General features: G+C 36.8%; 1 protein-coding gene across 1 annotated transcript in view; it reads right to left on the bottom strand.

Moving 5' to 3' along the window:
• LOC123523822 (uncharacterized) overlaps nucleotides 1-4846 on the bottom strand; it is a 33058-nt gene extending 28212 nt beyond the window's left edge. Inside the window, exon 1 of the mRNA XM_045301529.2 lies at nucleotides 3614-4846. Coding sequence (XP_045157464.2) covers nucleotides 3614-4502 — 889 coding nt within the window. The 5' untranslated portion in view covers nucleotides 4503-4846. The remainder of the gene's footprint in view (nucleotides 1-3613) is intronic.
• Nucleotides 4847-16214: the final 11368 nt, after the last annotated feature.

Genomic DNA, 16214 nt, shown 5'->3' with positions numbered 1-16214 from the left:
TAACATACATTGCTGTCTGTTTTTCCTCTTGACAAAAAAGATAAATTGATCATTTCCCTAGTTTTATATTACTCAAATATACATGCAATATAATGTACATGCGCATTGGTAATTTAATATACTTTCTTACTGAATAAAATGGAAATGCATATATCACATACATCTAAGGAAAACAAGTAAATTTTTTATGTTGGATGTGCGGTAACATTCAAGAAAAACTCCCATAAGTCCTTTAATAGTTTATAATATTTAAATACTAAGAATGAACGTGTGTGCACTACAGGACAAACAATGCAACATGTACGTGTGTTGAAAGTAGCACGTATACATGTAGCGCGCACACAGGTATCCTTAAGAGTATAACAAAAATGACAATTGTATACACTTAAGATCCGACACATATAATAAGTATGTCCATTATCATAAATTAACCTTTCAAAATTAATTCAATGAATTAAATTTTAATAAAAGGAGAGAAAAAATCAAAGTGTACCCTGTTCAGACATTCAGTAAACTATTACAGAAGATGACATATTGTCTGTCTTTCTGTCTGTCTGTCAACTATGGCTCAACCCCACCTATTTTAACAAGTCCACGCTAGCTGGAGAGCATTCAGTTCTGTTTAAGAAATAATCTTGATTATACAATTAAAAGAATCCAGATATTTCCGCCTAAATACCTATAAAATCATAAAAGGCCTAGCGGCAATTTTGGCTCCGAGCTTATTCATTTCAACTTAAAGCTAAGATGGTTTCAAACCCAGAAACAGATTTCCTTACGAATCTAGAGGTAACAAATTTGACCATGTAGAACAATTTCAATGGAAAACAATTAATCCGTTTATCAATTTTATTTAACTTTGTCAAGAAAAAAAAAAGCTACGTTTATTCTACTTCAGATAATTCACTACAACGTTGAAGGTATATGTATATATAACTGCCTTCAGTCTTTTCATGATATGAATATATATTTTAGAATTTTTCAACATTTTTATACATTTAAAACGATTATGACTGGTTTCCAATATGCGGTTTGATGTCAAGCATTTCAATGAACGTAATCAACATATTACAAGTAAACTTCTTCAGCAAGGCTACCGTTATTACAAATTGCGTAAATATTTTACTAAATTTTATTATCGTAATTCTGATTTAGTTTTAAAATTCAATAGTAATTTAAAGACACTTCTGCGAGAAGGTATTTCTAAACCCGTTTTTTATGGGGATGTGGTTTACAAACTTCGTAAGATCTTGGGTCATGGTAATTTTCCAAATGTATTTGGAAAGATTATCAAACGTTTTATTAAAAGAGGTTACGACCCAACTGTTTTGAGACATACTGCATGTTTAGTGTTCAACCCGTTTACAGTTGGACACTACGCTTCCCTCTTTGATTGCGTCTGACGGAAGAGGGGGAGGACTCTATGATGAGCAGTTTTTAAAACCTACCAGGACTGAACTGTTTTGATATTTGTCTTCTGGCCTGTTTCGTCGGGCCCTTAAGGGTGTTTCTCTTGTTGCTCTGTCTTCTGAGAAGGCATTGAGTACATACGTTTTTGGTTCTTAAGGTTTGCTTTTTATATATTTATACACGAGCATTTTTGTGTTTTACATGCCATGCCTTTTTGTTTCCATTACGTGTGTTAGAGATTCACTTGGAGGGGATTACTTTTATTTACACTGTCCCATGTCTTTGAACATGGTGGGGGTAAGAGTGAGGTTGGGTGCGCACCATAAACCGGTTTAAGCTCCCCAGTGGTGTTTTTGCCACTGACCGTTCCAAGGCGGTGCCCCACTGTGTTCCTTTGTTTGTTCGTTTTGTCCTTGTGTGTTGACTTTGTGTGCGCGCGTGTGTGTATGCTTATTATTCGTCTTGTCCTTATGTGTTGGCTTTGAGTGTGTGTGTGTGTGTTGTTCGTTTTGTCCTGATGTGTAAGCTTTGAGTGTGTGTGTGTGGTGCACGCGTTTGCGTGCTGGGGGGGGGGGGGGGGGGGTTCGTTTTGAGGAGGCTGCGCTTTTGGTGCGTGGCATTCCCTGTTTGATATTTTTCTTTGTTTTTTTTTTTTGAAGCAAGCAGAATAAAATCCGGGAAATGAATTTAAATCAATATATGTGAAACACATATAAATTTTAACATATTTCAAATATGGAAAGCGATTTAACGACAGTGTCTTAAAACTACAAATTATTATTCTAGCTGTGTGCAGAATACGAGATGATAAGTTGGTTCGACAGCGTTTTATTTTACTAAAGAAGAACCCGTACTTTCAATAAGTTTGGAACATTCTTCTTTGAATTTCGATGGTCATTATTTTCACACCGTGATACAGCTCATAAAATATGGTCTTATCTGTCAAGTTCCAATTAAATGAAGTTACTTGTTCCGGTCTGTTACGACGAGTGGGTATTACGAAAGGATCCCATGGATGCTGTTTTTACCTTGCTTTCTGTGCGCACGATTGCAAATGCATTAGCAAGCTGAGAACCAGCCGTATCAATATTAGTCTCAGTATGTTGAACAATAGCATAACAAAGCTAACTTTGTCATTTCTAAGTTACGCCTGGTTCATGTCGGAGAATAATAAAAGATGACATTGACTTTAAATTTGGAACGTTCGTAAGAAAAACACGAGTAAAAATAAAAACAAGACTGCTTTTGTCACCTGCTAATAGCTATGTACAGGTAAAATATCACACTTCATACAAACTTCATTAAATTCACCTACTTAAATTCGTCCTTGAACTTCGGCAAAAAAAACCCACCAAGGATACTATCCTCTCTGTATAGGATATATATTAATAAGCTATTTTCCATCCCGTTATAATAAAGCGTAAAGCCGTGTTGGACGTTTATGTTTCTAAGCTTCTGAATACATTGCTTTTAAGCCGTTGAAATCTTTGCGGTTAGAATAAAGAAGGACACGATCTATATTGTTTTTAGACTTGTTGACGTCAAACGGATGAAATTAAAGAGGCACATCTGCTAAAAGAAACATTTGCAACGTTCTAAAAGTATCAAAAGGACACACTCTTCTTAAGGTAAAGAACAACATGTAATAGCTAAAATTCAGACGTCCAAAAATTCTCCTTTGCGTGGTTGTCGTTATTCCTGACCTTTCCACGAAGTACTTTGTACGAGTCACGTTAGAACTGTCGAACGTGCGTCTAACGGTTTCAAACGGCGGATGACGTTAAATGAAAACCTGATGAAACGTGATTATCAGCTTGGATTGATTGACCTAATGAATTTTAAGTGCGCGTTTGTTAAGCAGTCGGGAATTGCCAGAGGCGCCACAAATAAGTGTTCAGAAATTACCTGAAGAATTTACGTAAACTGTATAGCTTCGCGGTATGATATAGGCCGATTTTCCTCGATACAATATAGGTAGATTTTCCCCAGTATGATATAGGCCGATTTTTACATGTTTCAGAAGCGGGTGTGTCAAGATTGACAACCTTACATGGGAGACTGCATGAAAGAAATTAACACTTCATTCACGGACATCTCTATGAAATAAAGTATTCACAGATCATTCTCATTTGGTGAACTTGGTCACTGCTAACATAATGGCACACTGGTTTACGTAATGTATATACATGTATGAAAGACTTACCAGGATCTTCTGGCACGAGCTCCGAACAGTTAAGTCCCGTGTAGTTCCACTGACAGAAGCATTTGTATGTATTGTCAGCCACGTGTATATCACAATGCCCGTGCTCGCCGCAGTCATAGGGACATTTCAACGTGCAGAACTGACCTACATAATTACTCTCACAGATACAATTATACGAGTTCGTCTTCAGGGCTTCCAAGTCGCACACACCATGATCACACTCAAAGCCCGGGCCACAAACTTTTGGAATACTTTTATCCGTGGCGTTCACGCGCAGTTTACATTTATAAATAGCATTAATCTTTATGCAGTCGCCTTTAACGCAATTTTTCTCGCAGGTCTTTCTCATTGCCAAATCGTCATCAGGATCTATAGATTCATTCGCAGCCGCCGACGAACCAACAATGGCTCTTTTCGACGGAGTACTAGTGGAGGAAAACAAAGGTCTTAGTGTAAAGAATCTACCGCGGAGTTCTTTCAAAATACCATCGCGTAATTCGTCCACAAGACTCGTGCTTTCCATTGCACGTGCAACTTTAGCGGACGGAGGACTTTCTACAATATCATTTAAATCACTCGCAGTAGTTACATCATTTTCTTTGATCAAATCTTCTCTAAAATCAGGAATTATAAAAGGATCACGGCACCATTGGCCCGTCCAACCCGGGGCACATATACATTTTCCTATACACGTATTTTCGTCCGTTACACACGTACCGCCATTCCGACACAGCTCGGGAATCATTGAACAAAAGTCGTGACATTTTCGTCCTTTCCTGTCCAGTTGATCAGACCCTAAAAATGACCGTTTATATCTCGTATTCCTGACAAATCCGCCTATAATTTGCTGTATTCCAAAAATACTTATAACTATCACTAGCAGCTTCATTTTAGTATATATGGTTCCAAAACTACACCCTAAAAAGCTGTAAAGTTGTTCATACTGAAATCCGGCGGCGACAGAAGCACAAAGAATTAATCCAATTATTTAGTGAAAACATCACACAAAAACTAACACTAGATTATTAAACTTTTCTAAGATTTTCACACATAAAAACTAGCCTATTTCACAATAGAAACATCAAAAACATTCGGTAAAGGAGACATAAACGAGCGTTGTCTCCTGGTCTCATTCATCATATTGTTTTACGACATGTCAGGTAATCACCCAGCCATAGGAAAGAAATGAATTAATTGCATGTCTTGTCATTGCCTCATTTCTTGACGTCACATGACCCATTTTCGGTAAATAAAAAATAAAGTTATATACATAATTAACATAATTTATACGTAAGTAACGTGTTTATGTATCTCTTGTTAATTTCGACTTAAAATAAAATCAATCTTTGAATCCAAAAAATTGTAATAATAGTTTCTCATGCATAGATAAGTTACAAAAACTATTAATTTTATGTTCAGCTTTGTTAAAATCAGATTTTATATCAAACTATAAATATTTTCGTAATTGCTAGTGCTAAATAACCCGACATGCGGTCATTTTGTAGTTTTTATTGTCAACATTTAATAATGTCCAAATCAGAGTAATAATATTTAGTGAAGTTTTATGGCACAGAGGTCGAAAGCGCAATAAACGCAAAATTCCTATTGAGACAGCTGGTCATTGTTTCAAACACAAAGAATAAAATCATAAAAGAACATGTTATTTAGACACTTTCAGGTATAATGGAGATATAAAATGATTATGCGGCATGTGAACAACTTGTGCTTGAAAATAGCCTATTTTTCAAGAACAATCTTGATAGGAGAGTACATTGTACTATGTCATTAGTTTCAATCTTATTCTAAGGACAAAAACCAGTATCTAGTTGCCTTTATGTAAGATTATTGGATTTTCTCCCCTAAACTCAACTGAAGGGGAGTTTGGTGTTGCGTAGGCCTACTTACTATCATGACAAACCTGCGTAATAAAGTTTTATTCATATTAAATAGTCACATTATCAGCTTGAAGTGCCTTCTCGTCTGGTTCGCCCTGCTTCTGTACCATTGTATTTATTTGTTATTTAAGTCCAAAATTGTGTGATATTTCTACTGCAGAATTCGTGTACGTTTTAGACATAATCATAATGCTAACAGTTTTAATTATTACTGTAATACTATGATTCCTTACATAAATAACCGGTCCATAGTTTGTGTTATTGACTGGTCTAAAGTTCAACACTAAGTTTTGCTGGACTAAAGTCAAAACTTGAAGAAAACAAAAATGATTTTTTTCTAATGTCATGAGGTAAAATACTCAACCTTCGAACCTTGAGCAAAATTCGACTATCGACCGGCAAGCATTTTAGTAAGCGTAAGGTTTTTTTTTATATACTGAGCGTCATGGATATTTAAGATATTAACTGGCTTACTGAACAATAAAGACACCTTACTGTCATCTGTAGACGAATTTACAATAAAAAAACAACGGTATTCAAAATCCTGTAAAAGATTATGTTTCCCTAAAGGCGTAGTACATGTTTTGGTAGCAAAATATTGAGTCCACCTGAAATGTAAGAAGGCTTGTGTTCAAACTTCGGTGTACTAACTAATATTGTTCTAGCTCTGCACTGGTCATAAAAAATTAACAAAATAAGTCTTAATTTACCAATTGATTACATAGCCATTGCAGCTTTAACATTAATTGAAATATGTATATTTCTGAATTTTGTTTGTTTCTTCTTTGATATATTATTGAGGAACTTGCGAAACTTAAAGCCACAACCCCTGAAATTAAGTTTATTCAATAATGAACTTTTGTAAATGACAGTATTATTTCATAATGTCATTACAATTAATGTTGTCATATGATAAAAAGCAGTCTTTGTCCCCAGTGCGTTCTCACGTACTATTTTTATATAAGATGTATATCACCCTCTTTTTCATCTCGAAACTTTGTAGAACCTTTGATAGCTGAGACTTCCTCAGCGGTCCTCGAACCTGCGACTTCCTGTTATATTGTTCTACTGGCGTCGACCTTGAGGGTATTTATATCATTCTACACCATCCGGGATCTTGTTGATATTTTTCACGGACTTAACTAACATTAAAACCTATTTAGTGAGGTTAATTTATTGACATGGTGTTTCATTTCTCATTTTTCTTCAAACAACTTACCCGCACTTTTAACGGTGATAAAGTATAATTATAGAGTACAATTAATCAATAAGTCACCATCGTCTTTTCTTAATAAACCCACCATAACTGAACAAATATTATCGCTTAAAATATCATTCATATTTGCTAAGCCATTAACAAGCATTGAAATAAGAAATGTTAGTATGTGTTTAACAAATATATCTAAAAATTTCCGGAAGCTGATCTCTGAACGACATCGATTTATCCGCAAACTTTAACTGTCAACATCAAATATCTGTAAATATCCGAATTAAACAAACGTTATAACAAAAAATTCTTTGGTTGTATAACGTAGACAAAAGACAATAATGAGTGTCTTGCTCCACACCGGCAAAATACTTCCCACAGATTTCCGTTATGGACATTAAAACGAATCACGAATGTTTTTAACTACTACTCTGTCGCAGCTAAGGTACCGAGACCGACATAAAAATGTACTCCAGGCTGACAAAATGCCTACTGAGGGCAATAACTCTGCAGTCATTGAAAGATGTGTGCCACCGCGCTTTAGTGATTGTGTTAACTTCATGTAAAGCTATTAATGTGCAATGACTCTGAATTTAACGAAAATTGCGCTACCGCCATATAGTGATCTACATTTGTGTAAAGCTTCATGAAATTCCATCAAAAGGTTACTTAGGTACAGACAAAACTCCCTGTAGATATAAGCATTTTCGATTTCGAACGGACGGTCCAACACGCACGCACGCACGCGCGCGCGCACGCACAGATAAACAGCCGGACGGACAGGACCAAGTCTATATCCCTCAACCTTCGGCGTGGGATAATAAAACAAATCTGTCATACCAAATTCGTCTAAAATAATAACAAAGGACAGCTACAACTTACTTGACATTATGTCTGTTTGTCCTCAAAAGGGAAGTATAAGATCTCTTCACATTCAATGAAGAGTATGTCCTTTCGGTTAGGGTATATTAAATGTTCTCTGTTGAAGAGTTTGTTCTCTATCCTCAAATGAGCCTTACCATGAGAAAACCAGCAAAGTGCGTTTGCGACCGGCATGGATCCAGACCAGACTGCGCATCCGCACAGTCTGGTCAGGATCCATGCTGTTCGCTTTCAAAGCCTATTGTAGTTAGAGAAACCGTTAGCGAACAACATGGATCCTGACCAGACTGCGCGGAAACTGATCTCTGAACGACATCGATTTATCCGCTAACTTTAACTTTCAACATGAGATATCTGTAAATATCCGAATTAAACACATGTTATAACAAAAGATTCTTTGGTTGTATAGCGTTGACAGAAGACGATAATGAGTGTCTTGCTCCAAGACCGGCAAAATACTTCCCACAGATTTCCGTTATGAAGATAAAAACGAAGCACGAGTGTTTTTAACTAGTACTCCGTCGCAGCTAAAGTACCGAGACCGAAATCAAAATCAAAATGCCTACTGAGGGCAATAACTCTGCAGTTATTAAACGATGTGTGCCACCGCGCTATAGTGATCTATACATGTATTTATGTTAATTTTCATGTAAAGCTATTAATGTGCAATGACTCGAAATTTAACGAAAATTGGGATACCGCCATATAGTGATCTACATTTGTGTATTAAATGTTCTCTGTTGACGAGTTTGTTCTCTATCCTCAAATGAGCCGCACCATGAGAAAACCAGCATAGTGCGTTTACGACCAGCATGGATCCAGACCAGCCTGCGCATCCGCACAGTCTGGTCAGGATCCATGCTGTTCGCTTTCAAAGCCTATTGCAGTTAGAGAAACCGTTAGCGAACAGCATGGATCCTGACCAGACTGCGCGGATGCGCAGGCTGGTCTGGATCCATGCTGGTCGCAAACGCACTATGTTGATTTTCTCAGGGCGCGGTTTAAATATAGGGTCAGTCCTCTTCCTAACAACTAGGGTCTCTTCAGTCAAAGACGAGTATGCCGTCAGTAGGAGTATATAATCTGTTGGTTAGAGAACACCAATTGTTTTCCAAAAGACTTCCATTATAACATTATAGCGTGTACGGCCTTCGATAAATCGAAACATGTATATCTAATCACACTTTTAAAGAACTATTTTAGTTCCACCAAAATATCGGCCAAAATATACGAACAGTGATTTCGAGAATGATTCTCTCTTTACATCTTTGCCATGGCGGGAGAAATTCGTTTAATAAAACTTTTTTCAGTACATATAAAATGTAGCAAATTTCCCTGTACTATTTTGAGTTGGTGGTCTCTGACCTGTTCTCTAATGAAGAAGATAGCCCCTACCCTCCAATGTAGAGTCAGTTTTTATCCTACCAAGCAGAATCATCTCTCAAATCAAACAAGAGTCTTGCTTGCCAATGTACAGTCCATTCTCTGTCCTACAATGTAGAATGGGTTGTCTGTCCTTCAATGTACAGTCTGTCTTCTGTCCTCCAATGTAGAGTCAATTAACTATCCTGCAATATACAGTCCAATGTAGAGTCGTTTACCTGTCCTTCAATGTAAAGTCTGTTTTCTGTCTTCCAATGTCTTCCAATGTACAATATGTCCTCTGTCCTCCAATGTAGATTCATTTATCTGTCCTCCAATGTACAGTCTGTTCTCTGTCCTCCAATTTAGTGTCAAGTTACCCGTCCTCCAACGTACAGCAGTCTGTTCCTTGTCCTCCGATGTAGAGTCAGTTATTTGTCCTCCTATGTACGATCTGTTTTCTGTTCTCCAATGTTCTTCCTACCAGCTAGGAAGTCTGAAATCAAATATGAGTCTGTACTGTCAGTTAGGGTGTATCCTATGTCCTCAACTGCAGAATCTGTTGTCCTTCAAGGTGGACTCAGTTGTCCCTCCTCATATGTGGAGTCAGTACATTTCTTACCAACTAGGATTTCTCAAGTCAAAGAGGTGTCTGTTCTGTCAGTCCTGAATTGTGGAGTTAGTTATTTGTCCTCCGATGTAGGTTTAGTTAGCTGTCCTCCAGTGAAAGTCAACTCATTGTCTTCCAATTTAAAGTCAGTTATCTGTCTTCCAATGTCTGTAACCTGTTCTCCAATGCAGTCAGTACCAATGTAGAGTAAGTGATCTGACCTCTAATGTAGATTCAGTCATTTGTTCACCAATGTAGAGTCAGTTATCTGTCCTCCAATGTACAGTCAGTTCAGTTATCTGTCTTCCAATATAGAGTTAGTTCTATGACATCCAATGTACAGTCAGTTATCTGTCTTCAAATGCATAGTCAGTCCATCCGCTAAGCTCAATAGGGAGAGCACAGATCTACGGATCGCGGGGTCGTGAGTTCGATCCTCGGGCGGGGCGTATGTTCTTCGTGACGAATTGGTAAAATACTAGTACATTGTGTCTGACATCATTTGTCCTCCAACTCTGATTCATGTGGGGAAGTTGGCAGTTACTTAGGAAAACAGGCTTGTACTTGTGCAAATTGGGAAAGATTAAACTATCAATTTGTGTGAAGAATCTCGGTGATAGAATAGATTCAAACATGGTCACGACACAGCATGTTAACACTCTGTGTAGAGCTAGTTACGCACAACTTCGGCAAATTGGCCACATCAGGCAGTACATCACAGCTGATGCTACCAAGTCTCTTTTGAACTCTCTGGTTACATCGAAAGCAGACTACTGTAACTCGCTGCTGTATGGAATTTCCAAAGATTCACCGCAAAAACTTCAATGTGTACAAAAGACAGCGGCCCGCATCATAACCAGGACTCCAAGATACGAACACATCACGCCGGTCTTGAAGGAGTTGCATTGGCAGCCTTCCGGTTCAGCACTGCATTGAGTTCAAAATCTTGACACTTACATACAAAGCCATGCACAATGAATCTCCTAAGTACATTGTCGATATGCTGGACATGTACAAGTCTCGTAGAGACTTAAGCTCGGTAAATGGCCCGGTGTCTTTGGTTGTACCGAGGAGTCGAACAGTAAAGTATGGTGACAGAAGTTTCAAGCATGCAGCTCCAAAGCTTTGGAATGCCCTCCTAGCAAGCATCAGAGATTTAAGCTCACTGTCCGCATTTAAAAAAAAAACTTTGAAAACGCATCTCTTTCACATTTGTTATAAATAAATAACAAAATCTGAAATACTGTTGAAAATGGCGTTAAACCAAAAACCATGAAAGATTTGTTTCGTGTTTAGAAAGGGATTGGTCTTGTAAGGTAATTTAACGTTGAACTTAATTTATGGATGATCTTGTTTTAATTGTAGGGCAGGTAATTGTCTCAAATGAGAACTTAGGTTCCCAGACGAGAACCTGTATGATCGAGAACCTATGTTCTCAATTTATATCACATTATTTTTCTAAGAACATAGGTTATCATAATCCTTATACAAACTTCAAAAACTTACGTTTCCATTCCAAAGCATAGTTTTGCGAACGTAGTTTTGAGTTAAAAACTTAAGGTAAGTTCACGGTATCTTTTTTTAATTTGTCTTTGATAACCTAGGTTCTCAACATCATATCACAAGTTTTTAGCTCGACTATTCCACGGGTATGAAACGTTGCCTGCGGCACAAAATGTGCCGCACTGAAATGAAGGCATTGCGCTTCCGACGGCGCAGGCATTGCGCAGGATGTTTACAAAAATAACGAGCAAGGTGAGTAGAATTGAAGGTTTTTGGTTATTGTCTTTTTACAGTAAAAACTTTTTAGAAATCGGGAATGCAGCGGGATGTAGTTGTGTCTTGCCGATAAATCCATGCCCAGTTTGTGAAGAAATATGTAATATTGTTACTTTGCGCGTGTTTTTCATCGGATACAGTAACGTGAAAATTACAGAAGCAGTGAATATTCTGAGTCATTTCACCTCCTGCTGAAAAAGAAATGATGTATTTCTGTAGTATATTATATAAAGACATGACATCTGATTGATTGAGATAAACTACATGTCAGGAAAAGGCATACCCCCTCGTTCTGCGATTTTTCAGTCCAGTGCCGCAGGCATCTCGATGGTGCCGCAGACATCATGAGAGGCGCAGTCATCTTGAATACTATTGTAGTCAGTAGTACGTATAATTTCGACCTTCTAACATGTATTAAAGTACAAAAATACTAATGACAATGTTGTTCCTCCAGTTATTGTGTAAGACAAATCTTCTCAATCCGAACTTTGTAATTTTTAATAGCTATTTTAAGAAGTTTGCAATATTTTTTCTTGCTCTTTTGGGGGATGGGACCAGGTGCCTCCCAGTTGAGAAAGTCACATCATTTTGTATCGAATTTGGATTATTTTCTGCTAAAAACATTATTCAATTACCAAACATTCTCATTTGTAACAATTATTGATACTTAGTTCAAAGCAAGGTATGAAAACCAGCATTGGAGCACAAAAACTGTCATGACTTTTGTCATTTTTCAACCAGTTTTGATGTTTTTGTTTCAGCATCAAGTTGTGTTGTTGTTGTTTTTCTTTACAGTTTGGGCGTACTATTTTGATAAGCGATGAGTTGAATTTCGCCCCCTCCCCGTTCTCCCGAAAAAAAAAATGGCGAAAAATCACTGTTTGGCTTTCCGAAGAAAAGGAACGGCAAAAAAGACACACACACACACACACAAAAAAACTCGTAAAAAATCACTGAACTTCCCTTAAAACGATACCGTTCCCAAGTTTTGTGTGGAAAAGAAGCAATGAAGTTATCGATAGTTAAATATCTTGATATATTATATTTTCAGATAGATGCACATGCATTCAGTGTATATTAAAAGGAAAAAAAAAATAATTTCTCCTTATGATTAGACGAAACTTTATGTGTACAGTCGGTGCACAGACCTAAATCATAGTTGAACGACAAAGAGTGGGTAAAATACGTAAGTATTTTGTTAGAATTTCAGAAATAATTAGAACAAGTTAAGCCCCATTTGGACAATTTTTTCATTGGTTCTTTTCTACACAAAACTTGGGAACAGTATCGTTTTAAATATTCTTCATTCGTATCTAAATATCTTGACATAACAGTTAAATTTGTGCTGATATACTGTTACAGAAAAACATGGTGCGAGATGAGCGAGAGAAATTCCATGTTTTTATGTGTGTGTGTGTTTTGTCTTATTGCGTTCCTTGTTTTCGGAACGACAAAACTGCGAATCTCACCATTTATTTATATTTTTTTGGAGGTGGGGGGGGGGGGGGGGGGGGGGGGGAGTACTGAATTCAGCTCACCGCTAATAAAAAAGTTACGCTCAAACTGTAAAGAAAAGAAACTCGATGCTGAAACAAAAACATTAAAATTGGTTGAAAAATAAACAAAAGTTATGACAGTTTTTGTGCTCCGATGCTGGTTTTCATACCTTGCTTTGAACTATAAGCATCAATAATTGTTACAAATGGGATGTTTAGTAATTGAATATTGCTATTTTACGAGAGAAAATGAATCCCAAATCGATACAAAATGACGTGATTTTCCCTGGCCCATTCCAAAACAGCGAGAAAAATACTGCAAACTTCTTAAATAGCTATTTATATTACTAAGTTCGGATTGAGAAGATTTGTCTACAACTACAATAACTGGAGGAACAACATTGTTACTGATATTTTTGTACTTCAATACATGTTAGAAGGTCGAAATTGTACGTACTACTGACTACAGTAGTATTCAAGATGACTGCGCCTCTCACAATGTCTGCGGCACCATCGAGATGCCTGCGGCACTGGACTGAAAAGTCGGCCAGAACGAGGGGATATGCCTTTTCCTAGGCATGTATTTTATCTCAATCGATCAGATACCATGTCTTTATATAATATACTACAGAAATACATCATTTCTTTTTCAGCAGGAGGTGAAATGACTCGGAATATTCACTACTTTTGTAATTTCCACGTTACTGTATCCGATGAAAAACACGCGCAAAATAACAATATTACATATTTCTTCACAAACTGGGCATGAATTTGTCGGCAAGACACAACTACACCCCGCTGCATTCCCGATTTCTAAAAAGTTTTTACTGTAAAAAGACAATAACCAAAAACCTTCAATTTTACTCACCTTGCTCGTTATTTTTGTAAACATCCTGCGCAATGCCTGCGCCGTCGGAGGCGCGATGCCTTCATTTCAGTGCGGCACATTTTGTGCCGCAGGCAACGTTTCATACCCGTGTATTCGAAGAATAAGTAGAGCTATCCTACTCACCACGGCGTCGGCGTCGGCGTCACACTTTGGTTAAGTTTTTCGTACCAGTCCACATTTTGACAAAGTCTTTTGAGATAAAGCTTTGAAACTTTCAACACTTGTTTACCATCACCATGGCCAGTTATAGGCAAGAGTACATAACTCCATCATGGATTTTGGCCGAATTATGGCCCCTTTCGACTTAGAAATCTTGGTTAAGTTTTTCGTACCAGTTCGTATTTTGACAAAGTCTTTTGAGATAAAGCTTTGAAACTTTCAACACTTGTTTACCATCACCATGTCCAGTTATAGACAAGAGCACATAACTCCATCAAGGATTTTGGCTGAATTATGGCCCTTTTTGACTTAGAAATCTGGGTTAATATTTCGTACCAGTTCATATTTTGACAAAGTCTTTTGAGATAAAGCTTTGAAACTTCCAACACCTGTTTACCATCACCATATCCAGTTATAGGCAAGAGTACATAACTCCATCATGGATTTTGGCTGAATTGTGGCCCTTTTTGACTTAGAAATCTTGGTTAAGTTTTTCGTACCAGTTCATATTTTTTGTAAAGTGTTTGACATATGGCTTTGAAACTTTTATCACTTGTTTAGTATAATAGTCTCTATCTGTGGGAAAGAGTACATAACTCTGTCATCTATTTTGGCTGAATTATGGCCCTTTTTGGACTTTGAAATTGGTTCTGTTTTCATACAAGTCCACGTTTTGTCAAAACTTTTTGACATATGGCTTTGAAACTTTGAACACTTGTTTAGTATAATAGTCTCTATCTGTGGGAAAGAGTACATAACTCTGTCATCTATTTTGGCTGAATTATGGCCCTTTTTGGACTTTGAAATTGGTTCTGTTTTCATACAAGTCCACGTTTTGTCAAAACTTTTTGACATATGGCTTTTAAACTTTGAACACTTGTTTATCATTATGATTTCCATCTGTAGACAAGAGTACATAACTATTTTGACTGAATTATGGCCCTTTTTGGACTTTGAAATTGGTTCGTACATTGCCATTTAGTGCAAGACTTATCGAAATCAAAGAAATACAGGAACATTGTTTGTCTAATCTATTTATTTCTTTTGTCTGAATATCTGTGGAAATATTTTGACCCCATTCTTCAATCAATTCTTCGAATAGTCGAGCGCGCTGTCATCAGACAGCTCTTGTTCTTTTATCATATGCTCTTAACATCAGGCTGAAAAATAAAAGTCGTGCTGTTATCAATTCATATAGAATTATCTTGATCAAAATGTATGATTAAGATACATTTTTAAATAGTGACAGTTCTTGGTCATAAAAGGTCAAAGATTCTATAATCTTAGCACCGACTGATGTAGTCTCAAATTAGTTTTTATCATAGTGTATTCAAAAGAAGCTTTTCTCGTTCAATTAATAAATAGACTTAGTTAATTACCGGAACTGCACATAGTGCAGTTAGCAAACCTGTGTTCTCTAGAAAACTAATGAATTACGGTTTCTTAGCCAAAAACATACAATTTCATGTACAAACCAAAGTTCTTGCAATAATTTTGCACCATTGCACTTTAAGAAAAAAAAAACAAACATGTTATCTTAGTGGACAACCTCATTTCACGATCAGATGTTAAAGGAACTTGAAGGTGTTAACAAGTGTGAAGATATGGGCTCTTGTGTCCTACAAACAGGTTGGCACCAGGCTGACCATTCCTAAATCTGATAAGTAAAGATTACGATAATCTTCCAGGTATTTAGTCAATAGCCATAATTTGTAGCGTTATAAATATGTTAATCAACTCATTGATCTTTGATCTTGCTTAGATCACTAATTAGGGGTTTTTAACTTTCTCTTTCCATACTTATGACATTCTAGTACTTTGAAAGTGAAATATAAGCTTACTTTTACTATTATTTTATCTTATCTTTAATCTAAACAAAATGTTTCTTTTTTTCTCTTCATTACATTATACTTTTGTAAAATGAAGATTCGTGTGGCTAATATTACATATGTACAAAGAATAGAGCTGATAGAAATGTTGGAAACTTTCTCAAAATGAATTTAATATTTTACATTTTTGTCATATTGCTTCAGAGGCTCGGTTATATAAAGGTCGATGTCTTTGAGATTAACTTGTCGGAGTCGCTGAATTCAGATGTCCTGCTTGCTTCTCTTTGCTGTGTGCTCGAATTCTGTTCAGAAGACCACCCGACTATGCTTGCATGGTTCAAAACAAATACCAACCTGTACCTCAATTAAATTCTTGGATGGGGAACTTGTGATTGTCCTCCACCATTAAAGCTGGACTGATCCTGTTTGACCACAGTCGTTGATGTCTGTGTGACATTAAATCAAAACTAATAAATTTAATCTATTTTTGCTT

Source organism: Mercenaria mercenaria, chromosome 3, assembly GCF_021730395.1.
Source record: "Mercenaria mercenaria strain notata chromosome 3, MADL_Memer_1, whole genome shotgun sequence".
Lineage (NCBI taxonomy): Eukaryota > Metazoa > Mollusca > Bivalvia > Venerida > Veneridae > Mercenaria > Mercenaria mercenaria.
The sequence above is the reverse complement of the archived record's forward strand: the minus strand, read 5'-3'. Positions and strand labels throughout refer to the sequence as shown.